At 64.5% G+C, this 27,713-nt stretch overlaps 1 protein-coding gene across 4 annotated transcripts in view; it reads left to right on the top strand.

Moving 5' to 3' along the window:
• Positions 1 to 27,713, top strand: part of SPEG (striated muscle enriched protein kinase) — a 109,804-nt gene that overhangs the window by 68,619 nt on the left and 13,472 nt on the right. For all 4 annotated transcript variants that reach the window (XM_050969633.1, XM_050969634.1, XM_050969635.1 and 1 more), the window contains 19 exons: positions 664 to 783; positions 1,448 to 1,552; positions 2,679 to 2,885; positions 6,885 to 7,008; positions 7,938 to 8,110; positions 8,479 to 8,591; positions 9,068 to 9,236; positions 11,242 to 11,332; positions 12,848 to 13,048; positions 13,439 to 13,499; positions 14,179 to 14,256; positions 15,453 to 15,619; positions 16,881 to 16,907; positions 17,489 to 17,641; positions 19,633 to 19,675; positions 21,025 to 21,093; positions 21,673 to 23,842; positions 24,252 to 24,404; positions 25,271 to 25,387. In XM_050969633.1, coding sequence (XP_050825590.1) covers positions 664 to 783; positions 1,448 to 1,552; positions 2,679 to 2,885; positions 6,885 to 7,008; positions 7,938 to 8,110; positions 8,479 to 8,591; positions 9,068 to 9,236; positions 11,242 to 11,332; positions 12,848 to 13,048; positions 13,439 to 13,499; positions 14,179 to 14,256; positions 15,453 to 15,619; positions 16,881 to 16,907; positions 17,489 to 17,641; positions 19,633 to 19,675; positions 21,025 to 21,093; positions 21,673 to 23,842; positions 24,252 to 24,404; positions 25,271 to 25,387 — 4,341 coding nt within the window. The remainder of the gene's footprint in view (positions 1 to 663; positions 784 to 1,447; positions 1,553 to 2,678; positions 2,886 to 6,884; positions 7,009 to 7,937; positions 8,111 to 8,478; positions 8,592 to 9,067; positions 9,237 to 11,241; positions 11,333 to 12,847; positions 13,049 to 13,438; positions 13,500 to 14,178; positions 14,257 to 15,452; positions 15,620 to 16,880; positions 16,908 to 17,488; positions 17,642 to 19,632; positions 19,676 to 21,024; positions 21,094 to 21,672; positions 23,843 to 24,251; positions 24,405 to 25,270; positions 25,388 to 27,713) is intronic.

Below are 27,713 nucleotides of genomic sequence, written 5' to 3' on the forward strand. Positions count from 1 at the left end.
CCCCCAGCCAGTGCTTCTGCCCCGCCCCCCCCCACAGCGCCCCCTGCTGGGAGAGGCCGGGCCGGAATCAGCGGGAGCTCCCCCCAGCCAGTGCTTCCGCCCCGCCCCCCCCCACAGCGCCCCCTGCTGGGAGAGGCCGGGCCGGAGTCAGCGGGAGCTCCCCCCAGCCAGTGCTTCTGCCCCGCCCCCCCCCACAGCGCCCCCTGCTGGGAGAGGCCGGGCCGGAGTCAGCGGGAGCTCCCCCCAGCCAGTGCTTCTGCCCCGCCCCCCCCCACAGCGCCCCCTGCTGGGAGAGGCCGGGCCGGAGTCAGCGGGAGCTCCCCCCAGCCAGTGCTTCCCCCCGCCCCCCCCCCCACAGCGCCCCCCCCCCCACAGCGCCCCCTGCTGGGAGTGGCTGGGCCGGAGTCAGCGGGAGCTCCCCCCCAGCCAGTGACTCCAACCCCGCTCCCCACAGCGCCCCCTGCTGGGGGAGGCTGGGAGTGGTGTAGCCGGGAGCTCCCCCACACCCAGCGACCCCTGTGCTCCCATCAGCTCCTGCGCACGGTGCCCTGGTTCCCAGCATGCCCCGCTGGTGCTCTGCTCTGATTGGCTGCTCGGGAGCGTAGCACGTCAGCATCATCTGTCCTGCTGTGGTTTTCACCCCCCCACCCCGTCTCCCCGCAGACAAGGACACCCACCGCCTGCTGTTCCCGGCCGTCAGCCACGCCCACGCCGGCGTCTATAAAAGCGTCATTGCCAACCGCGTGGGGAAGGCCACGTGCTACGCTCACCTCTACGTGACAGGTGAGGGCCCCGCGCCGGCCTGTGGGGAGCGGCCCCACGCCCCAGGCTGGGCTCACGGGGCCTCCCCGCTGGGGCCTAGGGGAGAAGGCGGGAGCTCGGCCGCACAGGGCTGGGCCTGCCCCGGGTCGCGGGTGGCAGCGCTCGTCTGGCTGCGGAGTGCCGTGCCGAAGGCCAGCTGTCCCCAGGAGGTTGCTGCACAGCCACAGTCCTGACTGACTGCCTGGCCACGGGGCTCTGTCCCGTCGTCGCACGCTCCCATGCTCCTCTGATGGGCCCGGGGGGCCAGCGGCTGGCGCGTGCCGTGTCCGTGGTTTATGGGTGACTCCACTGGAGGAAGCCGGGTCTGTGTCTCTGGGGCACTGCCAGGCGCTTGCCCCTACATGGAGCCCCCGAAGCCCTGGGGGAGTCACTGGAGCTGCTGTGGCCGGTGGCTGCCAGGCAGAGCAGCCTCTCCACGGGCAGGACGGGCGCGGGGAGCAGAGCACTGCGAGTGAGTGGGGAGGGGTGGCTGTCCCGTCCCGTATGTCTCTGCACATGGCATGTGGCCCCGTCTCTCAGCTGCTCCCCACACATGCCCGCCATGCGTGTGGGTCCAGGACCTGCCTGCCTAGAGGTTGTGGGGCCTGCTGAGCCCCCCAGTGCCATGCCTGCCTGTTTCTTTCAGACGTGGTGCCGACTCCCCCCGATGGGCCGCCCATTGTGCTGGCCGTGACCGGCAGAGCCGTCACGCTGACCTGGAACAAACCCAAGTGGCTCGACTCAGCCATAGGTGAGCTGGGCTGGGGGATGGTGGACAGGCTGGAGACCCCCCACTGCTGGCACCGAGACCCCACGACAGCCCTGGCTTCCACCAGCATGTCTCATTGGGCTTGGTGCACGGCGGGGGGGCAGTGTGGGGGGAAGGGAGCTGGGGTGTCCGGGTGGGGGTGATGGGGGCACTGCCCGCTGAGAGGCTGCTCTGCCTGGCAGCCACGAGGCTGCAGCAGCTGCAGTGACTCCCCCAGGGTTTCTGGGGCTCCCTGTGGGGTCAAGGCGCCGGCAGAGCGGACACCCAGCGCCCCAAAGACGCAGTGGCTGAGGGTCATTAATGCCAGTGGCCCCTGGGCAGCCCCTGCCAACATGCTCCAGCCACGGTGAGTCCCTGCAGCTGTCACAGGTTGAGCCGAGCCCTGGCAGCGACTCTTCCTGGCCACCGAAAGTTCCCCCCAGCCCAGCATGGGGGAGGTGATTATCTCCAGGGGCTGGGGGGGGAACAGCTGCAGAGTCCGGGCCGTGGGGGCGGGGAGCCGGGCCAGGCTGAGGCTGTAGGGGGCAGCAGAGCTGGGGGCAGGGTGGCCAGGCTGGGCAGGGTCAGGGGGGGTTGATCTGGAAGAGATGGAGGAAGGTGGGGCAGGGCCAGGGCTGCGGTGGGTAGGGAGAGGGGGACTAGGCCAGGCCGGGGGTGGAGTGGGAGGGGGAGAAGGGCTGGACAGGACCATGGGGCACTGGGAAGGGGGCAGTGGCGGGGGCTAGGCCAGGCCGGGGGTGGAGTGGGAGGGGGAGAAGGGCTGGACAGGACTATGGGGCACCGGGAAGGGGGCAGTGGTGGGGGCTGGGCCAAGGCAGTGGGAGGGGGAGAAGGGCTAGGCAAGGCTGTGGGGCACTGGGAAGGGGGGCAGTGGTGGGGGATGGGGGGCACTGGGAGGGGGAGAAGGGCTGGGCCAGCCTGGGGAGGGCTGCCCCTCAGTGCCTGGGAGGACCAGTGGCCAGGTGGAGCTTAGAGCTGAGCTGCATGGGAAGCCCCCCAGGCGTGGTGGCCTGGCTGGGCTGGGGCCCATAGCCGTGGGGCGGGGTGGAGATGGTACCGGGTGGGAGCCCTGAGAACATAGCATGGTTGTGGCCTCTCCTCTGCGCAGACCCCGCCTCGGTGACCTACACCATCCAGCAGCAGGTTCTGGGCACCAGCCAATGGACCATTGTGGCCACCGGCCTGCGAGACACGCACTGCACATTGCACAGCCTGGCCAAGGGGCCACGACACCTCTTCCGAGTGCTCACGGTCACCCCCAGGAGCAGCAGCAAGCCCTCGCCTCCCAGCGAGCCAGTGCAGCTCCTGGATCGGGGTAAGAGGGGCGAGGGGACTCCAGGCCACCACCTGGGAGCTGCTGGGCCCCCTTAACGCGCCAGCCTGGGCTGTCTCCCACAAGGCCTTGCTAGTGACAGCAGCAAACCCCTCCAGGTGCTGTTATCACTCAGCACAGCTGCATGTGGAGCTCCACACCCAGCTAGATTGCGTGAATGCTCCCAGAGCCGGTCACGTAGGGAAAGGCACCAGCCCATCCCCCCAGCTCCCCAGCCTTGCACCCCAGAGCTGCACCGTCCTGCCCCGGGCAGACGCCTGGCCAGTGTAAGTTCATTAGCCAGTCGCCTCTCCCTCCCTGTGCAGAGGACACGCACCAGCCTTGGTAATCTGAGCTGAGATTTCCCGAGCACTAGTTTAGGTGAAGTATAAACCAGGTTTATTAACTACAGGAAGGTCTATTGTAAGTGTTTAGCTGTGAGAGGCATAAAAAGTCCATGATAGTTACCAAAGAAAATAAAATTCAAGCACCCAGTCTAAATCTTAAACCGTATTGCACTAGGCAGCCTTTGGATCAAGCAGTTTTCTCACCCCACTGGATGTCACAGGTCCTCATACGCTGGCTTCTCTCTCCAGCCTGGGGCCAGTCTCCTCCGCTGGACTCTCTGTCTCCTCCATGTTCTTGTGGCTTTTTGCATAGGTGAGGGAGGAGAAAGGCAAAATCACAGAATCTCAGGGTTGGAAGGGACCTCAGGAGGGGTCTAGTCCAACCCCCTGCTCAAAGCAGGACCAACCCCAACTAAATCATCCTAGCCAGGGCTGTGTCAAGCCTGACCTTAAAAACCTCTAAGGAAGGAGATTCCACCACCTCCCTAGGGAACCCATTCCAGTGCTTCACCACCCTCCTAGTGAAATAGTGTTTCCTAATATCCAACCTAAACCTCCCTCACTGTAACTTGAGACCATTGCTCCTTATTCTGTCATCTGCCACCACTGAGAACAGCCGAGCTCCATCCTCTTTGGAACCCCCTTTCAGGTAGTTGAAAGCAGCTATCAAATCCCCCCTCATTCTTCTCTTCTGCAGACTAAACAATCCCAGTTCCCTCAGCCTCTCCTCAGAAGTCATGTGCTCCAGCCCCCTAATCATTTTTGTTGCCCTCCGCTGGACTCTTTCCAATTTTTCCACATCCTTCTTGTAGTGTGGGGCCCAAAACTGGACACAGGACTCCAGATGAGGCCTCACCAGTGCCGACTAGAGGGGAATGATCATGTCCCTCGATCTGCTGGCAATGCTCTTACTCATACAGCCCAAAATGCCGTTAGACTTCTTGGCAACAAGGACACACTGTTGACTCATATCCAGCTTCTTGTCCACTGTAACCCCCAGGTCCTTTTCTGCAGAACTGCTGCTTAGCCAGGCAATCATATCCGCCAACTCCTTTAGCACCCTTGGATGCATTAGATCCAGCCCCATGGACTTGTGCATGTCCAGCTTTTCTAAATAGTCCTTAACCTGTTCTTTCACCACTGAGGGCTGCTCACCTCCTCCCCATACTGTGCTGCCCAGTGCAGCAGTCTGGGAGTTGACCTTGTCTGTGAAGACCACAGCAAAAAAAGCGTTGAGCACTTCAGCTTTCTCCACATCCTCTGTCACTAGGTTGCCTCCCCCATTCAGTGAGGGGCCCACACTTTCCCTGACCACCTTCTTGTTGCTAACATACCCGAAGAAACCCTTCCTGTTACCCGTCACATCCCTTGTTAGCTGCAACTCCAAGTGTGCCTTGGCCTTCCTGATGACACCTCTGCATGCTGAGCAATGTTTTTATACTCCTCCCTAGTCATCTGGCCAAGTTTCCACTTCTTGTAAGCTTCCTTTTTGAGTTTAAGGTCAGCGAAGATTTCTCTGTTAAGCCAAGCTGGTCACCTGCCATATTTGCTAGTCTTTCTGCACATCGGGATGGTTTGTTCCTGCAACCTCCATAAGGATTCTTTAAAATACAGCCAGCTCCCCTAGACTCCTTTCCCCCTCAGCTTAGCCTCCCAGAGGATCCTGCCCATCAGTTCCCCAGGGAGTCAAAGTCTGCTTTTCTGAAGTCCAGGGTCTGTATTCTGCTGCTCTCCTTTCTTCCTTGTGTCAGGATCCTGAACTCAACCATCTCATGGTCACTGCCTCCCAGGTTCCCATCCACTTTTGCTTCCCCTACCAATTCTTCCCGGTTTGTGAGCAGCAGCTCAAGAGGAGCACGACCCCTAGTTGGTTCCTCCAGCACTTGCACCAGGAAGTTGTCCCCAACATGCTCCAAAAACTCCCTGCATTGCCACTGTCCCTTATTTTATACCCTCGGTGCCAGGAGCCCAGACATGTCCTGAGGGGCTTTGCTGAGGCACAGGGTTGAGCAGAACCCCAGTGTGGTGCTTGTGCAGTTGTCATTGAACTGTATATCCGTGATTCCAGCTCCCCTGCTGAGACTCTCAAACTGACCACATATTTCAGTGACAACCATCCAGCAAAATCCCAGAACTTCCTACCCCTGAACGCTAGACACGGGGGAGCCAGATGTCCCGTTTTCGACCGGAACGCCTGGTCCTGGCAGCTCCGGTCAGCAGTGCTGACTGGGCTGTGAAAAGCCCGACTGGTGGCGCAGGCAGAGTCCCAACCTGGCTCCATGCGACTCCTGGGAAGCTGCCAGCATCTCCCTCTGGCTCTGAGGCGGAGGGATGGCTACTGGGGCTGTGTGCGCTGCCCCCAATGCCAGCACCAGCTCAGCTGCTCCCATTGGCCAGGAACCGCAGCCAGTGGGAGCTGAGGGGGCGGTGCCTGCAGCTGCAGGCAGCACAGAGAGCCACCCCGAACCCCCTCCCAATGCCCTGCCCCAGCCCGGAGCCCCATCCTGCACCCCAAACCTCTCATCTCCAGCCCCACCCCAAAGCCTGCAGCCAGAGCCCTCACCACCCTACCCCCAGAGTCTGTACCCCCTCTGATGCCCCAACCTTTGCCTGAGCCCGAAGCCCTCTCCTGTCAGTCTTCACCCTCTTCTGCCTCAGCCTGCGCCCCAAACCCCGGCCCCATCACAGAGCCCACACCCACAGCCAGAGTCCTCACCCCATTCCCAATCCCCTGCCTCAGCCTGGAGCCCCATCCTGTGCCCCAAACCTTGGCCCCATCACAGAGCCCACAGCCAGAGTCCTTACCCCCTTCCCTATCCCCTGCCTCAGGCCGAAGCCCTCTCCTGCACCCCAAACCTCTAATCTGTGGCCTCTCCCCAAAGCCTGTAGCCAGAGACCTCACAAGCCCACCCTCCAACGCCCTGCCCCATCCCGGATCCCCCTCCTGCCCCCTGAACCCCTCCTTTCTGGCCCCACCCTCAGCCCAGAGCTTGTACCCCCTCCCACACCTCAACCCCCTGCCCCATCCTGGAGCCCTCTCCTGCACCCCAAACCCCTCATTTCTGGCCCCACCCCAGAGCCCATACCTGCAGCCGGAGCCCTCACTGCCCCCTGGACCCGAACGCCCTGGCCCAGCCTGGTGAAAATGAGCGAGTGAGTCAGGGTAGGGGAGAGCGAGCGACATAGGGAGGGGGATGGAGTAGGGGGGTGGCCTCGGAAAAGGGACAGGACAAGGGCATTGGGTTTTCTGCAGATAGAAAGTTGGCCGCCCCAGGCGTGTGTATTCGGAGAGAACAGTGGGTTGCAGGAGCTCCTGACCTTTCCTATGATACCTTACCTGGCCGGCCGTGTAAAACCGATCACCATCACACGACAGTGGGGAATGACGGTTCTGGGTGCTGCTTTGAGGTACGGGGGCCCATGGCCCAATGGCTAGTCCCTTCTCCAGCGGGCAGGGCTGCCGGGGAACCAGGTGGGGGGACACGTCCCCAGTGGTGAGGAACCCCCATAGCTAGGGGTGTGGTGGGGAGCGGGCCCTGCTGGGTCGGTTTCTTTCTGGGCCTTGTCCCTTGGCAGAGGGGCAGGGAAGGGGGCTCAGGCCAGGCCCCCCGGGCCGGGCTGCAGTTGCCGTAGTGACGAGGGGCTGCGTTGGCAGGTCCATACCTGGAGGAGGCTCCTGTCATCCTGGACAAGCCAGACGTGGTGTACGCGGTGGAGGACCAGCCAGCCTCTGTCACTGTGACCCTGAACCACGTGGAGGCCACGGTCACCTGGAAAAGGTGGGATGCAGCTTCACCAGCCCCAGGGCTCGTGCGCCAGGACGGCCATGGCGTGACTGGGACGTCTGTCAGCCAGCACCCGGAGGGGCTTCCTGGGGGCTCCCTGTGGCCCTGCCCTCGGGGGGGAGCATCTCTAATTCCCCCTGCCCCCCCTGAACAATTGCTGAATTGTATGTGCAGCTGTGGGGGGACTCCCAGCAACTCCAGCTCGGTCTCTCTCTGGAGGGGGCTTCGGGGGCTCTGGCTGAGGGGGGCTCCTGGTGACTCCAGCTTGGTCTCCCAGCAGGGGGCACTGCGGGGGTGGGGCGGGGGCTGGCTGGGGGGGCTCTGAGTTACTCCAGCTCGATCTCCCGCCAGGCGCACTGTGGGGGCGAGGGGGGGCTGGCTGTGGGGGGCTCCCAATTACTCCAGCTTGGTCTCCTGCCAGGGGCACTGTGGGGGCAGGGGGGGCTGGCTGGAGGGGGGTTCCCAGCGACTCCAGCTCAGTCCCCTCCAGCAGAGTGCACTGTGGGGGCGGGAGGGATGGCTGGAGGGGGGTTCCCAGTGACTCCAGCTCAGTCCCCTCCAGCAGGGGGCATTGTGGGGGCGGGAGGGATGGCTGGAGGGGGGTTCCCAGTGACTCCAGCTCAGTCCCCCCCAGCAGGGGGCACTGTGGGGGCGGGAGGGATGGCTGGAGGGGGGTTCCCAGCGACTCCAGCTCAGTCCCCTCCAGCAGGGGGCACTGTGGGGGCGGGGGGGGCTGGCTGGAGGGGGGTTCCCAGTGACTCCAGCTCAGTCCCCCCCAGCAGGGGGCACTGTGGGGGCGGGGGGGGCTGGCTGGAGGGGGAGTTCCCAGCGGCTCCAGCTCAGTCCCCCCCAGCAGGGGGCACTGTGGGGGCAGGGTGTGGCCATGCGGCACTCCCGGTGACTGGGTGTCCTTCCCCCGGCAGGGGCGGGTTGGTGCTGGAGGAGCGGGCTGGCGAGTGTGAGCTGAGCATGGCTGACGACGAGCAGCACTGCCTGCGGCTCTGCCAGGTGCACCGCGGGGACGCTGGGGAGCTCACCTGCGAGGTGAGCAACAGGCACGGCGCGGACAGCTGCTCCATCAGCCTGCAGCTGGCAGGTATGTGAGGGGTCACACACAGCCTGGGCACCTGCAGGCCACGCCTCTCCCTGCCTGGGGGCGGAGCCTGGGCACCTGCAGGCCACGCCTCTCCCTGCCTGGGGGCGGAGCCTGGGCACCTGCAGGCCACGCCCCTCCCTGCCTGGGGGCGGAGCCTTGGCACCTGTAGGCCACGCCCCTCCCTGCCTGGGGGCGGAGCCTGGGCACCTGTAGGCCACGCCCCTCCCTGCCTGGGGGCGGAGCCTGGGCACCTGTAGGCCACGCCCCTCCCTGCCTGGGGGCGGAGCCTGGGCACCTGCAGGCCAGGGCGCAGAGGCAGCCCCCTGCTCCTTCCTGCACTGAGGAGTGGAACGTCTCTTGGTCCCCAGAGGCACCGCGCTTCGAGTCCATCATGGAGGACCTGGAGGTCGGGGAGGGCGAGACACCACGCTTTGCCGTGGTGGTGGAGGGCAAGCCGCTACCCGACATCATGTGGTACAAGGTGAGCCCCGAGGGGAGCCAGGGGTGCCAGTCAATGGATGGGACCTACCAGTGCCCCTGCTCCCAACCTGCAGCCCCCTGCCAGTCCAGCCTTGCCCCCCTGCTCTGCTCCTGCCCCTGCTCCCAAACCACAGCCCCTGCTCTCCCAGCCCTGAGCTCCCCAGCTCCGCTGCTGCCCCTCACTCCCGACCTGCAGCCCCTGCTACCCCACCCCGGCCCCACCCCCAGCTCTGCTGGCGCCCCTCACTCCCGACCCGCAGTCCCTTGCTGTGCCAGCCTTGGCCCCCCAAGGGAACAGGGATCCTGGTCACCTAGGGTTCTCCAGGAGGAAGGTGGGTCCTGGGTGCTCTGGGAGGGTGCCAGGACCCCTGGCTGCCACGCTGGGTGATTGTGTCCCTGGCATTGGGCCAATGGTTATTCGGCCCCCAGGAGTGGGTGGCTGAGCTAGGGGGTGCCTGACGCCCACACTCCCCCCAGGATGAGGCGCTGCTGGCCGAGAGCAGCCGCCTGACCTTTGTCTACGACGACAACGAGTGCTCCCTGGTACTGCTGGGCGCCACGGCCCATGACAGCGGCATCTACACCTGCACCGCCCGCAACCTGGCCGGGGAGGTGTCCTGCAAGGCCGAGCTGGTGGTGCACGCAGGTAGGGCCCTGCCAGGCCCCCAGCCCCTCAAGCTTTGGGGCCCGGGGCCAGGCCTGGGGAGAGGCCTTGGGGACGCGCTCATTGCAATGCCAGCTAGCCTGAGCCGGGGGCTGCATCCCTCCATCCAGATGCCCATCACCTTGGCATCTAGGTGCCACTGTGGAACATTTGGTTGTCTCCAGTGGGGGGGAGGGGAGCAACGAGGGCTTTGCCATGGCCGTTCCTCTCCCCACCCCCCCATACTCTTCTCCTCCGGCACCCCCCACACCATGCCGTGGCTGTTCCCACAGTCACAGACTCACAGGACTTGTGCCCTTTCTCAGCTCTGTACGGTCCCTGGGGGGAGCCCCCTGCAGTGCGACAGCCCTTCTCGGGGTCCACTCCCTCCTGGAGTCCGGCCCCTCTACCTCCTGTAGCTGCACCTCTCTGAGCCTCAGCACGTCTGTCTGTGCCATGGGCCCCTCAGGGAATCCCTTCGCTCTGGGCCCCGGGGGCTCCTTACCCCTAGGGAATAATGCCCCCCCTGTGATGGAGTAGGGGCTGTCTGTGTGGGGGATGGGAGAGCTGGGGAGGGCTTTAGGGGAGGGACAGGATCTTTAAGCCTGTAACCTGAGCCAGGTAGGGGGGAGGGGGCCAGCACCTTGGCCCGGGAAGCTGGACAAAGGAATCTGCCGGCTGGAGGAGGGGCAGTTCAGTTTCGGTTTGGGGCTGGGTGGGGGAATTCAGGGAAGCCTATGCTGGGATCCAAGCACCCTGAACCCCAAGAAGGACTCGATTGAGGGGTCCTGGTTGGGCCTCCAGGCTCTGCTGTAACCTGCAATCCTGTTGTCCAATAAAGCTTCTATTTTACTGGCTGGCTGAGAGTCACTGTGGGTCCCAGGAAGAGGGGTGCAGGGCAGGACTCCCCCACACTACGTGACACCCCCCCATCCACACCCTGTTCTCTAGCCCAGAGCGACTCTCAGCCAGCATAACACAGGAGGGTTTATTGAGCGTTGAACTCAGCACAGGAAACTCAGGCCTGGCCTCCCTCAGCCCAGCACATCCCAGTCCCCCTGCAGCCAGGGGGGCTCTGCCTGCTCCCCCTCTCCAGCCCCGAGCTCCCCTGCTTCCCAGCTGGGCCTCCGATATCCCGGCCCCAAGCCCCCTCTGTCCACTGGCTTCTCTCCAGGGAAACAGGGTCGTAAACAGGAAGGTCTGGGTGTCCTCTCCTCTCAGCCCCCTCTGGCTGGAACCGACTGGTCAGGTCGCCGGGGTCCTCTCCCTGCAGCCCATTGTCCTCCGCTGGCCAGAACCGGCTGTGAGTTCTGAGCTGGGTCTCCGGGTCCCCGGGTCCCCAGTCGCTGGGGTCTGCATCCTCCAGGCCACCGGCCGGGGTCCCGAGTTCCCTCTTGGGTCCCGTGTCCCAACAAACTCCCTCTCCCCTCCCCTCGTTAAACCAGTAACACCCGGGGACACTGAGTCCCACCCCCCTGCATGGAACCCTGGAAAACACAGAAACACCCCTGCTTTGTCACCCTGACTGGCACCCTGCCCCACCCTTCGGTGCCATGGCCGTTCCCACCCCCACTGACACCCTCCCATCCCTTGGTGCCATGGACATGGACATGGAGCTGCCCTGGGCTCCCAGTGGTGCCCTGCTCCCAGTGGTGCCCTGCTATCTCGCCCTGTGTGTGCCCCCTAGTATCAGCTGGGCCCTCGCCTTGTGCTGTGCCCCCCGGTGTGGGCTAGGCCCTCCCCCTATGTTGTGCCCCCCGGTGTCGTCTGGGCCCTCCCCCTGTGTTGTGCCCCCCGGTATCGGCTGGGCCCTTGCCCTGTGTTGTGCCCCCCAGTATCAGCTGGGCCCTCCCCGTGTTGTGCCCCCCAGTATCAGCTGGGCCCTCGCCTTGTGCTGTGCCCCCCAATATCGGCTGGGCCCTCGCCCTGTGTTGTGCCCCCCAGTATCAGCTGGGCCCTCGCCCTGTATTGGCTGAGCCCTCGTGCCGTAGCTCTCTTTGCCTTCCAGCCCAGCCAGAGGCAGTGGCCGCAGTGGCGGAGGAGGGGCACGTGGCCCGGCGGCTGACGGACGACTACGAGGTGCACGAGGAGATCGGGAGGTGAGGTGGGAGGGAGGTGGGGGCCTCTGGCAAGGGGCTGTCCCCAGGCGGTTCCACAGCAGGGCACTGACCTGCGTTGGCCTGGTTCCCCGGGCTCGGCCCTGAGTCTCTGCTCCCAGAAGCTAGGGCTGGGTCTCCCACCGGGACAGGATGGGGCAGGGCCAGGGTGTCTCAGCCCCCAGAGCAGGGCCAGCCCAGGCAGGGCAGCTCCATGTCCATGGCCTGGCACCAGCTTCTGTCCTGAGCTTGGCATTGCTCGGTGCCGGGGTTGGGGGGCCCAAACAGCCCCCAAGGGGATGGCTCTTGGAAAGCCCGGGGGGGTCAGCAGCTCGTCCCACCCACAGCGGGTGGGGCAGATTGAGCAGGGGTGGGGCTCCCCTTCCTGCATCACGGGGAATCAGGCCCCATTTTGGAGGAGGGAGGAGTCAGAGGCTGCCTGTCTCAGCACCTCCCAGGCTGGCGTGGGAGATTGGAGCCGGCCCCGAGCATGGACCGGGCAGGGGATGGGAGTGTCCCTGCAGCTGGGGAGCTCCCCCACCCCCCCGCAGCCCTGGCTGCCTGGTGACCCACGGAGCGTCGACAGTGCAGGGTAAGACACGGGAAGCGTGGTGCGAGCCAGCCAGTCAGAGTCAGGGGCTGGGCTCGCCGGTGCCATCAGAGATTTCGCGTTCTTGAGAACTACAGCAGCCAGCAAAGCAAACAGTTCGTTAGGGAAGGGAGGGAGAAGACAGAAAATACCATAATGCTGCTATTAAATCCACAGTCCGCCCGCCCCCAAATACTGCAGGCAGAGCTGGTCAACCCGGCTGTACGAGAGGCAGTAGAACTGGAAACGGTGCAGAGATGGTTCCGAATCTGGCCCAGCTCCCATGGGAGGAGAGATGAAATGGCCTGGGCCTATTCAGCCTGGAAAGGAGCCAGCGAGGGGGATACGACAGGGCTGTATATTCATGGCGGGTGGGAGAGTGAATCGGGATGTGTTTCTTCACACAGCACCCAGGCAGCCTGGGGAACTCCTCGCCACAGGACGTTGTGAGGGCCAGACTGTAAAAGTCTTTGCTAAGTTCACGAAGGTTGTGTCCAGCAATGGCTTTTAGGCAGGACGTTCGGGGTACAGCCCCAGGCTCTGAGTCCCTAAAGCTCCCGGTGCCAGGATCCAGGAACGGGCGACAGGCTGGATCACACAACAGTCACCCTGTTCTGTGCCTTCCCCCCTGCCCCGGGCCAGCCGCTGTCAGAGGCAGGACGCTGGGCCGGACAGACCATTGGACTGACCCAGGGTAGCCGTTCTTAGCTTCTTTACCCACTGCTGAGAGCGGAGACCTGAGCCCCCTGCCAGTGCTCAGTCCCCGCCACGTGCTGCCCCTAGATTCCCCCCAGTCCCTCCCTAGACAGGTTCCTCAGGGTGTCCCAGCCTCCTGCCAGCCCCTCCATTGGTGCCCACACCATGTCCTAGGCTCCTGCCAGCCCCCCACCAAGGCTGGCCCACCTCCTGCAGCTCCCCATGTATTGCAGGGGGGCCTTCTCCTATGTGCGGAGAGTGACGGAGAAGAGCAGCGGGCTGGACTATGCAGCCAAGTTCATCCCCTGCCGGGCCAAGGCCAAGCAGTCGGCGTGCAGGGAGCTGCAGATCCTGTCCCAGCTGGACCACGAGCGCCTCGTCTACTTACACGACTCCTTCGAGAAGAAGAACGCCGTGATCATCGTCATGGAGCTGTATCTGCTGGGGTGTGGGATGGGAACAGCCCCATGGCCTGCCTGGGTCCCTGCCGGCACCTGCAGGGCACTGCTCAATGGAAGCTCACAGCACTGCAGACCCACATGGTGCAGTCTGAGATGGCAGTGACGGGGCGCAGCCATGTGGGGGCAGGGAGATCGCAGCCCCAGGGTCCCAGCAGGGAGCAGCCATGGGGGGCTTGCGGCACTGGAGTTCAGGCAGGATGCAGCTGTGTGGGGTTGGGGGCGGGGGGAGCTCGCAGTGCTGGGGGGATAGGGCTCGCGGTGCTGGGTCCTGGCAGGGCGCAGCCGTGTGGGGGGGAGCGCGTGGTGTCAGGTCCTGGCAGGGTGCGGCCGGGTGGCTGTGGACGTTCTCCTTGACGGGCCCAGCTGCACAGAGGACGAGCTGCTGGACAGGATGGCGAGGAAGCCCTCGGTGTGCGAGTGGGAGGTGAGTGCCGGGCCGGGAGCCGCCTGCAGAACACCTCACCCTCCGCCTGGTTCCACCTGCTGGTCACCTCAGGAACTGCAGGGGCGGGGACCTCGGACCAACCCCTGGGGACCAGGCTCGAGCCCGGGTGTCATAGCGTGTGGGGGAGTCAGGGCCCCGCACCCCCACTTCCAGCAAGTCACCAGGACTCTCAGCCAGGCAGTGACACGGAAGGTTCATTAGCCGACAGGAACACAGTCCCAAGCCGGGCTCCTAGGTACAACCAGGACCCCTCAGCCAGGTCCCTGGGGGGGGCAAGGAGCTTAGACCCCAGACTTGGGGTTCCCTGCCTCTTCCCAGCCAGGCCAGAACTGAACCCCCCGCTCAGCTGACTCACTCTACCCCCCCCTCCTCTCCCTTTGTCCAGGTCAAGGTGTCACCTGGCCCCACCCCCTCCTGGCTCAGGTTACAGGCTCAGGTCCCGTCCCTCCCCTAAAGTCACCCCCTGCTCTCCCCTCCGCCATGCAGACAGCCCCAGTAAAGCTAGAGACATTCCCAGGTCAATCCACCCTGCTCCCTGCTGCGTCACACCGGGGCAATGACCTAGGTCCCGTCCTCTGCCCGTGGGGGGCTGCTCATGGGGCCTGCCTGGACACTGCTCCCCCCCGGCGGTGCTGCGCACCGGCCTTCTCTCTTGCAGGTTCGCTCCTACATGCGGCAGCTGCTTGAGGGGCTTAGCTACCTGCATCGCTGCAGCATCCTGCACCTGGACGTGAAGGTGAGTGCGGGACAGAGCTTCCCCCCCCCACCCCCCAGTTGTTGTACCAATTATATTAGACCAGTAAAAACGAGCAGGATCTTATTAAAGGGGACAAGGCAAAGATGCCACATTTATTATTAATCCGTAACTATTAGCAAATACCTTAATGCTTATACACATACACTCACACACACACACACACCAAAATGTTCTGCAGCTGCTGGATAGTTACCAGTCCTGATTGCAGTTTGAGTTTGCAGCTTGGGATCGGAGCTCGTGGCAGCTAACTGGCCAGGAAAGCTGAGCACGAGGAGGAGCCGGGTCTCTGTCGGGTGCGCACCGATGCTCCTTGATGTTGATAGCAGAACGTTACCCAAAGTCTCTTATTTTACCCTTTCTTTTTTATAGGAGTTTAGTTTGGATTCAAAGTTTCTAGGTCTTGCTGTGTCACGCCGCCTCTGGGTTTGCTTGATTACCCGTCAATTGCAGGCGTGACTGTCAGCCTGGGACCTGGCTTTGATCTTCCCTCTGTTGTTCTGTTGTCCTTTTCTTTTTAGGGTGGATGCTTCTTACTTTGTTTAGGGCTGTTGTCTAGGTCTTCAGCCGTTGGTGTTTGAACTTTATCTCATTAGGACAGGCTGGGGCTGGAGGTTGATTCTATCACCCATGCATACCTCATTCACACATGTAAACTAAACTAATAAGATTACAGCAGGGTTTGCAGAAATGAAGGTTAGAGGAAGCTTTTACAAAATGGAGTGAGTGTTTTAAAATGGAGTTTGAATTACAATATGGAACAGAAGTTACAGTGTGGGCAAGTATAGTGAATGGTGAACAGAAGTTACATGAACAATTAAAAACAGTTTCATTTATCAGTTCTACACAGTGTGCGCAGTGCCCAAGTGGGGCTGGCTCCAGGCTACCCGCTCAGTGCCGTGCTCGGCCAGTGCTTCTCTTTGCTTGGGTTCCCCCATGGCACCTGGACTGGGGGCTCCATCCTCTGCCCCCACCCAGTTCTTGCATGTCATGGCTTTGCTGCCATGGAGTCCCAGGACCCCGTGCCCCCCATGGTACCAGCCCCAGCTGGGCCCTTGCACTGCCCTGTGCCCCCCAGTATCAGCTGGGCCCTTGCCCTGCCCTGTGCCCCCTGGTATTGGCTGGGCCCTCGCCCGGGCCGTTTCCCTCTGACCCTTGTCCCCTACGCTCTCCCGCAGCCGGAGAACCTGCTGATGGCCGGCAGCGACCAGGTGCGGCTCTGCGACTTCGGCAACGCGCAGCGGCTGGCGCCGGAGGGGGCCCAGTACTGCAAGTACGGCACCCCTGAGTTCGTGGGCCCAGAGATCGTCAGCCAAAGCCCTGTGTCCATCGTCACCGACGTCTGGTAATGGCCCCCAGCCAGCAGCCTCTTGGGGCAGGGGCTGACACCCCTCCTACCCCCCCCAGGGACTCTGGCTGTCCTGATGGAACCCTGCTTGGGAGGCGGGTGGGTGCAGGATGCCCACAGGAGGGGCTGGGGTGAGGTTGGTGGCCCCACACCCCCAGGAAACACAGAGGAGCTTCTCTTTGGGAACTCTGGGGGGCTGGGGCATGGTGGGGGGCAGGCCCTGGAGTGAGTCCAGAACCCCTTGTTATACAGACAAAACTACACAGGATCTTTTCAGGAGGCAAGACAAAGATGCCACATCACATGTTCTGCAGCTGCTGCATAGTTACCAGTCCTTAAATAGCTTAAGTTCATGGCTTGATTTTGCAGCTTGAGTTCGTAGCTTGTGCCGGTAACTGGCCAAGAAAGCTGAGGACGAGCTGGGTCTCTGCTGGGCCTGCACCGATGCCCTTCCATGTTCACAGCAGAATGTTACCCTCCAAAGTCTCCCATCTCACCCATCCTTTCTGTAGGCTTTAGTCTGAATCCAGAGTCTATAGGTCTTGCTGTGTCACGCTGCCTCTGGGTTTGATGACTGATCACCCGTCCTTCTATTGCACCTTTTCTGTTTAGGGTGGGCTCTGCTTACTTTGTTAGGACTCTAGTCTGCATCTTCAGCCGGGGGGGTTTGAACTTTATTTCATCAGGACAGGCTGGGGCTGGAGGTCGATTCCATCATCCATACACACCTCAGTCACACAGCTAACCTAAACTAATAAGATTACAGCCGGGTTTGCAAAAATGAAGGTTGGAGGAAGCTTTTACAAAATGGAGTGAGCGTTTTAAAATGGGGTTTGAATTACAGCAGGGCAAACAGTGAACAGAAGTTGCAATATAGACAAGTGTAGTGAATGGTGAACAGAAGTTACAATACTGAAACAGTGCAACTCTCAGTGATTTAGGCAGGAATTGGACTGATAGTGAAATTTACAAAGGCAGCTGGCTGAACAGCTCTGGCTCTTAACAAGCATCTTCATTGTCAATTAGCCAGTTCTTGGGGCAACCGGTTTTATGAATGAACGTTCTTTCATTCATAAAACTTTACTTATGAAGTTACACTAATAAAGTGAACAATTAAAAACCATTTCATTTATCAGTTCTACACCCTCCCCAGCTTCACTTGTGCCAGGTGCACCCCCTGTCATGGGCTGGGGGGCTGGGGGCTTCGAGCTCCTGGGCTGGCACCCACTGGCCTGTAACCATCGCCTTCTCTCTGCAGGCCCGTGGGAGTCATTGCCTACCTATGGTAAGGGCCCCTGCCCCCCGGCTGCCCCTGCCAATCGCCCCACACCGCTCCCATGGAAACAGGCCACAGAGAAGGAGGCAGCCCCTGGCTGGGCCAGGTGCCTCTGGGGGCCCCCCCCCATATCAGCCATCCCTGTGGTGCAGGGAACTGCTGCAGGGTCAGTCGGCCCCATTCCCCAGCCAGCCCCTAATCCCTCCCTTCCCTTGCAGCCCGTCCCACTGCCCCCAGCCTCTCTCCCTTCCCCTCTCCCAATCCCGAGGGCTCAGCCAGCCCCCAGCCCCTCCCCGGGCACAAGCTGGATCTGGGCAAGGGCCAGGCCTGGTGCAAGCGCCCAGCCTCTTCGTGGTGGTGTCTTGCCTTCCCGTGTGTGCCACTGCCTGCCCTCCCCCTCGCAGGGTGCCCCGGGGCCCAACTCCCCCTCCCTTCCCCCCTGCGGGGCACCCCGGGGCGCAACCTCTCCTCCCCCATGGATTCCCGACTCCCCCTCCCCTCCCCCCCGCGGGGCAGGGCCTGACACACCCCCCCCCCCCCGCGGGGCGTCCCGGGCTGGCTGGTGTCACCCTGGCTCTCCTTGCCGGCAGCCTGACGGGGATCTCCCCGTTTGTGGGCGAGAACGACAAGACCACGCTGCTGAACATCCGCAACTACAACGTGGCCTTCGAGGAGAGCATGTTCCTGGGGCTGACGCGGGAGGCCAAGGGCTTTCTCATCAAAGTGCTGGTGAACGACCGACTGTGAGTACCCCGGGCCCCCCGGCTCCCTGAGCCATCCCCCCTGCCCCGGGCTGTGGGCCCCCCCTCCCTGGGCTGTCCCCTCACACACACCTAGGCCATGGCCCCACCCCTCCCTGGGCCATCCACACCTCCCGTCCTGGGCCATGGCCCCCCCCTCCCTGGGCCATCCCCCCTCCCGCCTGGGCCATGGCCCCCCCTCCCTGGGCTGTCCCCTCACACACACCTAGGCCAAGGCCCCACCCCTCCCTGGGCCATCCCCTCCCCCCCCGCCTGGGCCATGGCCCCCCCTCCCTGGGCCATTTCCCTCCCCCCCCAGGCTGCAGGCCCCCCCTCCCTGGGCCATCCCCCCCCTCGCCTGGGCCATGGCCCCCCCTTCCTGGGCCATTTCCCCCCCCCCCCAGGCTGCAGGCCCCCACCTCCCTGGGCTGTCCCCTCACACACACCTAGGCCATGGCCCCACCCCTCCCTGGGCCATCCACCCCCCCCATCCCTGGGCCATGGCCCCCCCCTTCCTGGGCCATTTCCCCCCCCCCCCCCCAGGCTGCAGGCCCCCACCTCCCTGGGCTGTCCCCTCACACACACCTAGGCCAAGGCCCCACCCCTCCCTGGGCCATCCCCTCCCCCCCGCCTGGGCCATGGCCCCCCCTCCCTGGGCCATTTCCCTCCCCCCCCAGGCTGCAGGCCCCCCCTCCCTGGGCCATCCCCCCCCCCGCCTGGGCCATGGCCCCCCCTTCCTGGGCCATTTCCCCCCCCCCCCCAGGCTGCAGGCCCCCACCTCCCTGGGCTGTCCCCTCACACACACCTAGGCCATGGCCCCACCCCTCCCTGGGCCATCCACCCCCCCCATCCCTGGGCCATGGCCCCCCCCTTCCTGGGCCATTTCCCTGCACCCCCCAGGCTGCAGGCCCCCACCTCCCTGGGCCTTCATGGTCAGTTGCTGGGATACAGGGTGTCCGGCTGTTCTCTGTGCCCAGGCAGCCAGTCGCGGTCACACCTGCCCTCTGGGGGTCCCTGCAACGATCACACGCTCGCCCCATGGCCATATTTCCCCAAGGGAAAACAAGACATCGTGTGAGGCTAGTGCTAGCCCAAATCCTCCCTGTCCCCGCATAGGGCTGGTCCAAGCTGCTTATCTGAGCCCTGCTCCCCACCCCGCGTGGGCTGCCCGCGCCCCCTTGCTTGACAAAAGGGGGCGTTTCTCCCGGCGTTGGCAAGGGCAAATGGGACAGATGCCCACGTTGATCAAAAACATCGGGACGGCCAGGACAGAGCTTGAAACGGGACCATCCCGGCCCACATGGGCTGTCTGGTCACCCTGCCCCACCTAGATATTTGAGTATCCCATATGGGAAACTGAGGCACACACAACATTCACACAAAGCATTACGACCATTCCCACTTCATCACACCAGCCCAGCGTGGGAGCTGGGGCCTGAGATCCCTGGGCTGTGGCTTGGAGCAGTGACAGAACCTGGGGCTCAGCCCACGTCCCTGCCCAGGCCTTGGTGCCCCAGTGGGGGGCCCCATGAGTTCCCTCTGGGCCCTGCCACACCCCCCGAGGGCTGGTCCCACCCGTCCCCCAGGCTGCTTAGGTCTCCCTCCTGCCACTGCTGGGCTGGAAGGGATGGGGAACATCTGGAAGGAATGGCCAGGGACCAGGAGGCCGCCGTGTCTGGGGAGGGAGCACCCCACACCAGGGTCCCACGTGCCCGGTGCTGGAGCTGGGCAGGGAGCACCATAGGCCAAGTCCCCTGGTGCTCAGGGACCAGAACCACCCCAGGCTTGCCCTCTCAGCCAAAGGGAGATGGCCCCCATGCCAGGCAGCGTGCCAGGCAGTGCCACGGTGCTCTGGACAGATCCCCCAATTGTGCCAGGGGCCTGATGCCAACCCCATTGCCAGGCTTGGCCCTGCTCCCCCTGGCAGCCACGTCAGCGCTGAGCTGTGGGGAGGACTCGCCCTGGGTCTGACCAAGGCCCTGACCTGTTTGCAGGAGACCCAACGCGGAGCAGACGCTGGAGCACCCCTGGTTTAAAGTGAGTGGTTGGCTGGGTCCAACCCAGGCAGGGATCTCGCATCTGGGGGGTGGTGGCGGGCAGGGAGGGGGGCTGACCAGTGGGGGGGCATCAGCGGGCAGGGAGTGGGGCAGATCAGTGGGGGGGCATCAGCAGGCAGGGAGTGGGGCAGATCAGTGGGGGGGCATCTGCGGGCAGGGAGCGGGGCAGATCAGTGGGAGGCATCAGCGGGCAGGGAGCGGAGCAGATCGGGGGGGGCATCAGCGGGCAGGGAGCGGGGCAGACCAGTGGGGGGCATTGGCAGGCAGGGAAGGGGGTGGACCAGTGGGGGGAGATCAGCAAGCAGGGAAGGGGGCGGACTAGTGAGGAGGCATTGGTTGGCAGGGAGGGGGGTGGCTGGCAGGGGGTTGTTGGCGGGACAGGCTATCACGAGTCCCCGGGCGATGCTCTGGAACTGCTCCCCACCAAGCCAGGCAGGACTCTGGGGAGCCTCCTCTCCCTTGGAGCAGACTGTCTGCAGGGCAAGAAGCTCCCACGTCTTCACCTCCTGGGTCTCTCCTTGGAGCATTCAGCATCCTCTGCCCCTCCGTGCGCTTCCCACAGCGAGTCCACCCCAGCGGGGTCCTGGGGAAGCCACCGGGTTCTGCACCCCCACTTTGCAGTCAGACGTGACTCTCAGCCAGCCAGTAACACAGAGGTTTATTCGATGACAGGAACAGGGTCTAAAACAGAGCTTGTAGGTACAGCGAACCGGACCCCTCGGCCGAGTCCATTCTGGGGGGCAGTTAGCCAGACCCCCAGGTCTGCCCTCAGCCAGCTCCAGACTAACAACCCCTTCCAGCCCCTCCTCTCTCCTCAGCCCCTTTCCCGGGCCAGGAGGTCACCTGACCCCTTTGTCTCCAACACCTTCAGCTGGCACCTTTGCAGAGGAGGGGCCCAGGCCATCAGTTGCTAGGAGACAGAGTGTCAGGCATTTAGGTGCACTGGCCCTTTGCTCTGCCAGATACTTAAGAACTGCCATGGGGACACTGAGGCACCAACACAGTATTCAGAGAAAACATTCAGAACATTCCCAGTTCATCACACAGGCCCATCGGGGGGCACGTTGGTGGGCCGGGAGGGGTGCGGACCAGTGCGGGGCATCAGTGAGCAGGGAGGGGGACGGCCTGGCAGGGGGTTGGTGAAAGGACAGGCCCATCGGGTGCGCGTTGGCTGGCAGGCAGGGAGGGGGCGGCCCAGTGGGCTGGGGGTCGGAGGGCAGGAAGGGAGGCAGCCCGGCAGGGGGTGTTGGCAGGCAGAGAGAGGGCTGGCCCATTGTGGGGGGGGTGGGCCTCAGGCAGCCCCCAGATGCTCCTCTCTGTTCTCCGCAGACCTTGGCCAAGGGGAAATCCATCAGCACCGACCACCTGAAGCTCTTCATCTGCCGCAGAAAGTGGCAGGTAAAGGGGGGCAGCCGGGGACCAGAGAGGGCTGGGAGCAGATGCTGCCATGGGGCGGAGGTGAAGCGAGTGGGGGTGACGCCCCCAGTGCAGAGGCCTGTGCTCCTGTGGGGGTGCATGGAGCCTGGTTGGGCCCCTGCGTGGGGAGCAGAGAGGGGGTGGGGGGCTCCCGTGCCAGACCCAGCGAGATCAGTGGGGAGCAGTTTGTCCTGGTGCTTTCCCACGGCCCCCAGAGTCTGTGGCAGGGCCGGGAACTGAACCTCGGGCCAGCCCCGCCCCAAACCACTGGCCCACACATCCCTCTGTCCACCCCATGGGGGCCAAGCCCCCTGTGCTCCCATCCCAGGGACTGTGGGGCTGGGGTGCTTGAGGCAAAGCCCCTGCCACCCCCTCTGGCAGCTCAGGGGCTTCCAGTCCCCCTGCACAGCTCCCTGCAACCCCCTGCCCAGTTCTTCCCTTCCCTCCACGGCTCTCCCCAAGGGGCTCCCCTCTTCCTCTCACGGCTCCCCCCAACCCAACCGCCCCCCGGCCCTGCAGGCCCCAGTGCAGCTTCTCACCCATCTGCCCCCCTGCCCACAGCGCTCTCAGATCAGCTACAAAGGCAACCTGGTGCTGAGAGCCATCCCAGAGCTGCTGGAGGACACGTCCAGCCACCTCTCCATCGCCCTGCCCCGGCACCTCAAGGACTCGCCCGCCCTCTCCTCCTCCTCGGACTCGGAGGAGCTGGACGAGCTGCCCCTGCTCCCCATGCCCCACCAGGTGGAGTTCTCTGGCTCCCGTGTCTCCCTCAACGAGATCCCCACGGACGACGAAGCCCTGGGCCAGGCCGAGGGGGCGCTGGAGGAGGCCCCCATGGAGTGGCAGGCAGGGGTGGCAGGCCCGGGGAAGGGGCCCGCGGTGGCGGAGGGGCCTGGCTCCACAGATGAGGACTCCGCCAAGGCCCAACCGCGTCCCGGGTGCCCCCGGAAGGCCCTGAAGAAGGGCTCCAGCCTGGAGTCCCCGGAGTGGGGGCACCCGCCTGGCCGGAGGGGCGAGCTGCGGCGGGGCAGCTCTGCGGACAGCGCCCTCCTGCTGGGCCTGCCGGCGGCGGACAGAGTGGGGCCGGCGGGCGAGGAGCCCCCCAAGGCGCTGAAGAAGGCGGCGTCCATGGAGCTGCCGGGCCGGAGCCCCAGCCCGGGGAGTGCGCATCGCAGGCAGGCCGAGGAGGAGCAAGGCCAGCGCCTGGAGCTCGTGCACCAGCACCTGCTGCGGGACGGCCCCGTGGAGCCCAGGGTCAGTGGCCTACGGGGGCCGCTCCTGGAGACCCTGGAGAAGAAGGTGCTGCGGCCCCCCCGGCCCGCAAAGCAGCCAGCCCCAAGGGCCAGGCTGGTGCGGGCGGCCTCCAGCGAGGCGGCCCCGCAGCACCCGCCACCAGAGCCACGCCTGCTGCAGAAAAGCAGCTCCTTCAGCCAGGGCGACCTGGAGCCAGTCATGGTGCACCGCCGCTCGGGCGCCCCACTCGAAATCCCCAGCACTCGCCTGGAAGGCCAGCGGCTCCAGGAGTCCCCCTCGCTCTCTGCTCTGACGGAGTCCCGGCCCCACACCCCGCGGGAAAGCTCCTCCAAACCACCCGGCCCTGGCCTGCCCGAGGCCTCCCCTGAGCAGAGGCCTGTGCCAGGGGACACTGCAGGGCCCAGAGCCAGCTTGGCAGCTGTGCGCAAGAAGCCTCCAGCCGAGAGGCCTCAAGAAAAGCCTCTGCCACGGCCTGCAGCTGCCAGAGCTGCCCAGGTCCCCCTGCAGGCAGCTCCCAAGCCCAGAGCATCCCTGCCAGAGCCCCCTGCCCCGGCCTCCAGGGCCCCCAAACCCTCCTCCTATGCACAGGTGATACAGTCCATCCAGCTCCCCGCAGCGCCCGGGGAGCCTGCCCGGGCTGAGCCCCCCGCTGCCCGCCCGGAGCCGTGCCCCGCGCCCCCCCCAGCCCATGCTGCCAAGGCGGAGACGGCACCGCCGCGTTCCAGCAGTGCCCTGCCCATCAAGGACATCGACTCGGAGGAAGTCTTTGAGGCCAAGTTTAAGCGGGGCCGGGAGTCGTCGCTCAGCCGCGGCCTGAAGCTCCTCAGCAGGCCCCACTCGCAGGAGCGGCGCCTGGCCAGCCCGCTGGCGCGGGAGGAGGGGATGTACCGGCCCGGCCCGGCTGGGGCGCCACTGGAGCTCGCCAAGGGCCCGGCCCAGAGGGCCCAGTCGGTGCAGGACCTGCGTGAGCCGGAGGTGGCCAGCTTCATCCGTAGGATGTCCCAGCGCCTCTGGCACACGCCACCCATGGAGCGGAAGCAGCCCCAGGAGGAGGAGTCGGGCCGCGAGCCCCCGAGCCGGGGCCGCCGTCTCTCCTGGACCCTGGGTCTGGGCAGCTCCAAGGACAAGCGAGACTCGGCGAGCCTGAAATCGGAGCCAGGCCAGAGCCAGGCCGGGTCGGAGCCCCCCGGCAGGGAGCCCAGCGAGTCGCCCGTCATGGCCATGAGGCGGAAGATCAGCTCCACCATGGAGCGCCTCTCCCAGCGCCTGCGCAGCCCCTCGGCCGACAGGGGGGAGGCGGAGGGGCCCGGGAAGCGGAGCCCGCTGCTGGCCCTGCTGCGGAGGTCCAACTCGGAGGGGGAGAACCTGCGCAAGATGGGGATCCCGCAGAACCAGCTGGCGGCGCAGTCAGCCCTGGCGCCCTCCGCCGAGTCCTTCCAGTCGGAGAGCAGCACCCGCTCGGAGGCGGATGCCAGAGGTGAGTGGGGACGGGCTGCAGAAGGGGCCCAGAGCCCACTGGGCCCCTACGTCTGTGCCTGCTGGCAGCCATTTCTGCCCCATCGCCAGGGCTGGGGCCTGCGCTGGCCCTGGGGCAAACCAAAAACTGTCCTGCGTGGCTCCCAGCCCAGACACCTGCCCACCCCTGCCTGGCAGAGCTGAGCCCCCGGGGAGCAAGCTGGGGGGTCCCTGTGTGAGCACCCCCCACTCTCCAGCCTGCAGCCAGAGCCCCTCTCTGGGCCAGCTGGGAGCACGGGCGGGGGTCGTGTACGCTGCTCCCTGCGGGCACCTGGCAGGGCTTGTCCCGACACATGGCCCCCACCCAGTGGCACCACGGGCAGCTCCTGGGTGAGGTGTAGTCAGCATGGCCTCGGCCCTTCTCCCTACAGCTCCCAGCGAGGGACAGAGACACTCCCGGTGGGACCGCTGGGGCCTGTCCCGCGCCAAGAGGGACAAGGTGGCCTCGCAGCCCAACATCCCGGCCAGCTTGCTGCAGGAGGACGGCACCATCGTGGGCAGGCAGTACGTGCGCAACGAATCGGGTAGGTCCGGCTGTGCCTGTGTCCTGTGCCGGGCAGGGAGTCTTTGGCAGAGAGGGCTGTGGGGCTGGCTCAGGGATCATGTAGGGAGCAACTTGGGTATCCCGGGGGTTGTGGGGTGGTGGAGGGTCTGGGGAGAAGCCATTTGGGGGGGCTGGCAGCTGCCTGGGACAGGTGGCTGGGGAGCAGGTGTGGGGAGGAGAAGGGGGCAGAGCCCCACAGCCACCCCCGGCCGGGAGGAGCACTGCGCAGGGAGCCCTGCAGCCCTGCAGAGCCGGGAAACCAAGGCTGCAAAGACGCCACCCGCACTCCGGAGCCGAGCCCGGCGCTGCTGCGGGGCCCGAAGGACAGTCTGCCTGAGGCAGCGCTGGGTTGCAGGCAGTGCCCCACGTGTTCAGTCACCGGGCACGGTGTGCTGGGCTCATGGTGCCCCACTCTGAGCAGCCTCCCCACCTTGCCCCGGGCAGGGACCAGCTCTGGGGCAGCTCCCCACAGCAGGACAGGCCCTGCGGCACCCAGCCCTGGGCTCTGTCTCCCGCGCTGGGTGGTCCGAGTCCCGCTGCCATCACATGAAAGTGCAGGGGCAGGGAGGGGGGCCAGGCCAGGGACTAGGGGGTACTTAACGAGGAGCAGCCGATCTGTGTTCTGGGGATCCCACACTTATCCCCTCCCCCTGGCCAGTAGTCAGAGCAGGGCTCTGCCCCTCCAGGGCCCCTCAGGGCCACTCCTGGGCCAACAATGGGGGTGGGAGAGACGTTGAGCCAGGGGCCCAGCTGGCAGCCCCACATGCTCCTTCTGGGGGGCCGTGCTCACTGGGAATCCCCATTCCACCCTCACTCACACCTGCCGTGTCCCCTCTGCTCCCCCAGACTTCCCCCCTGTTTTCCACATCAAGCTGAAGGACCAGGTGCTGCTGGAGGGCGACCCGGCAACCCTGTTGTGCCTACCAGCTGCCAGCCCGTCCCCCAAAATCCTCTGGATGAAGGGTAGGTCTGGGATCTACTGCCTGGGGGCCAGGGCATGGAGGCATGGATCTGTGCCCGCAGAACCAGTGCCCGGGGGCCCAGGCTCTGGGGACTCTGTGTGTATAGGACTGGTACCTGGGTCTCTGTGCCCACAGGATCGGGGCCCAGGCTGTGGGGACTCTGTGCGTGTAGGACTGGTACCTGGGGCTCTTTACCCACAGGACTGGTGCTTGGGGGCCCAGGCCTGGGGACTCTGCGTGTAGGAGTGGGTGCGGAACATGCTGTGGAGCTGAGGTGCTGTGACCCCCAGGGCTGGGTGCCCCTGGTATCACTCACAGCGGGGCCGCGAGAGCATGAGCACCGAGCTCAGGGCGGCTGCTCCAAGCAGGATGTGCCCCAGGGTGCATGGGGCAGCGAAAGGGAGAGCAGCTCCTCCCAGACCGGCTGGGTACTGCTGAAGTTGCTCCCCAGCCAGTCACACCCCCGCCACTAACCGGGAAATCACAGCCACTGTAGGCCAGTTCTCAGGCACCCGGTCAGCACCGACATCTGGCACAGTGAGATGTTACCTGCAAACTCTGCTCACAGAGCAAATGTCCCTGTGACCCCCAAGGGCCACCACGGTGCCAGGCCGGGTCCTTCAGCCTCGGGACTGAAAGGTTTATTATAAAGAAAAGAGACCGAGGAAGCAGAGCTGTGAACTGGTAAAGCAACCACAGAGCCTCAGGCTACACATCAGCTTCTAGCAGGGGGGCGAGTTTGCTGGCTTGCAGGTCCCTCTGGACTCAGCCACAGCTTGGATGGGTCAGTCTGTCCTTGGGGCAGAGCTTTGGAGCAAGAAGCAGAATTGAAAACCAAATGGAGATGCTGCAGCTGTGCTTTATATTCCTTTTGGGCCACGTGCCTGGTACTTCCTGTGTCCCAAACAAGCTTCCCAGCACCCGGCATGGAGAAGCCTGGGAGTTCTCTGTCCACCGGCCTGGCCTGCCCTGCCCTGCCTGCTGCCGCCTCAGGTGCGGCCCCGGCTCCTTTCAGCGGGGTCCGTGTACAGCCAATGGGCCGTCGAGCAGGCTGGGCTGGGCTGGGCTGATGCCGATCTGTGTGTGCATGGAGGGGTCACAGATCCACCCTACGTAGCTGTAACTCGCCATACAGTGACACACACAAACAAGCTCTCGGCCTTGACAATCGGGAGGATTGTCGCAGGTCCCTCGTGACCGCTCTGCTCACGTTCTGTGCAATTGTATAATATTGGTGTCAACACTATTGCAAAGTGTCCCATGGTTCCCCACACGCCGCCCCGATGGCGACGTCTCAGTGTACATTGCACCCGTGAAAACTCCGCAGGCGCCGCCCGGCCTCCTGGCGGTCACGGCCCATCCCTCTCCAGGGGAGCACCAGAGCCCCAAGAACCCAGCAGTGCTCAGGTTCCTGCAGCCCCACGGGGCCGTCACTTACCCCAGCTCCCGTGCGCTTCAGGCCTCGGGGCCCGGCCGGGTTGAGGACACTAGCCAGCTGAGCCCAGACACACCCCCGAGTTACAGATGCCAACAGGAGCCGTGATCAGCTAGCTGTGAAACCCCTGCCCCCACCCAGTCCAAACAGCATAGTGTCCCGGACCCCCAGGATTGGGGCCACGGCCCCAGCATGGAGACAGGCTCTGGGGGAGCCCGTCAGCCGGCCAGGCCCCCGAGGGGTCTCGTTCTCCCTCCAGGGGAAGCCACTTGGCTTCACTGCCTCCTAGGGCTGTACCTCTGTGCCTGCAGACCCCCTGCCCCCCCCCCATGAGCCCTGGGCAAGCGAGTCCCCTGGAGAAAAACCCTGATGGAGACTTGTACCATCTTGAGGAGCAGCATCCCCTCCACCAGCGTCTGCAGGAACATGCAGCCAGCGTGGGCCGACAGGCGAGTGATTAGTCACCTGGACCAGCCTGGGGACCCCAGAGAACAGAGAGTTACAGCTGAGACCATCCTGGTCAGCCCAGAGCCCCGTCCCTCTGACCTCCCTTTGTCCCAAGGCAGGTGCACCCAGAGCCCTCAGCAGCCAGCACTTAACTTCCTCCCCGCTCCCAGCCCTTTGTTCCCGAGCCCAGCGGGGGATGCGGCTCAGCTCCCTGCCCAGGGGTGGCGGGTGCAGATCTCTCTGGGGCGCTGGTTGCTGGGCATCTGTGTCTGGGCAGTCGGATTTGCCACTGTCTTCTCAGAGCTCCACTGATATGAGACCTAAGGCCCAGACAGCTGGGAGCCCGTTGCCCCTGTGTTAGCTTGCCCAGAGAGTGTCACGGAGTCCCTGGGCGATGCTCTGGAACTGCTCCCCAGCCAGGCAGGACTTTGGGGAGCCTCCTCTC

The sequence above is a fragment of the Gopherus flavomarginatus genome, chromosome 10 (genome assembly GCF_025201925.1).
Source record: "Gopherus flavomarginatus isolate rGopFla2 chromosome 10, rGopFla2.mat.asm, whole genome shotgun sequence".
Taxonomy (NCBI): Eukaryota; Metazoa; Chordata; order Testudines; family Testudinidae; genus Gopherus; species Gopherus flavomarginatus.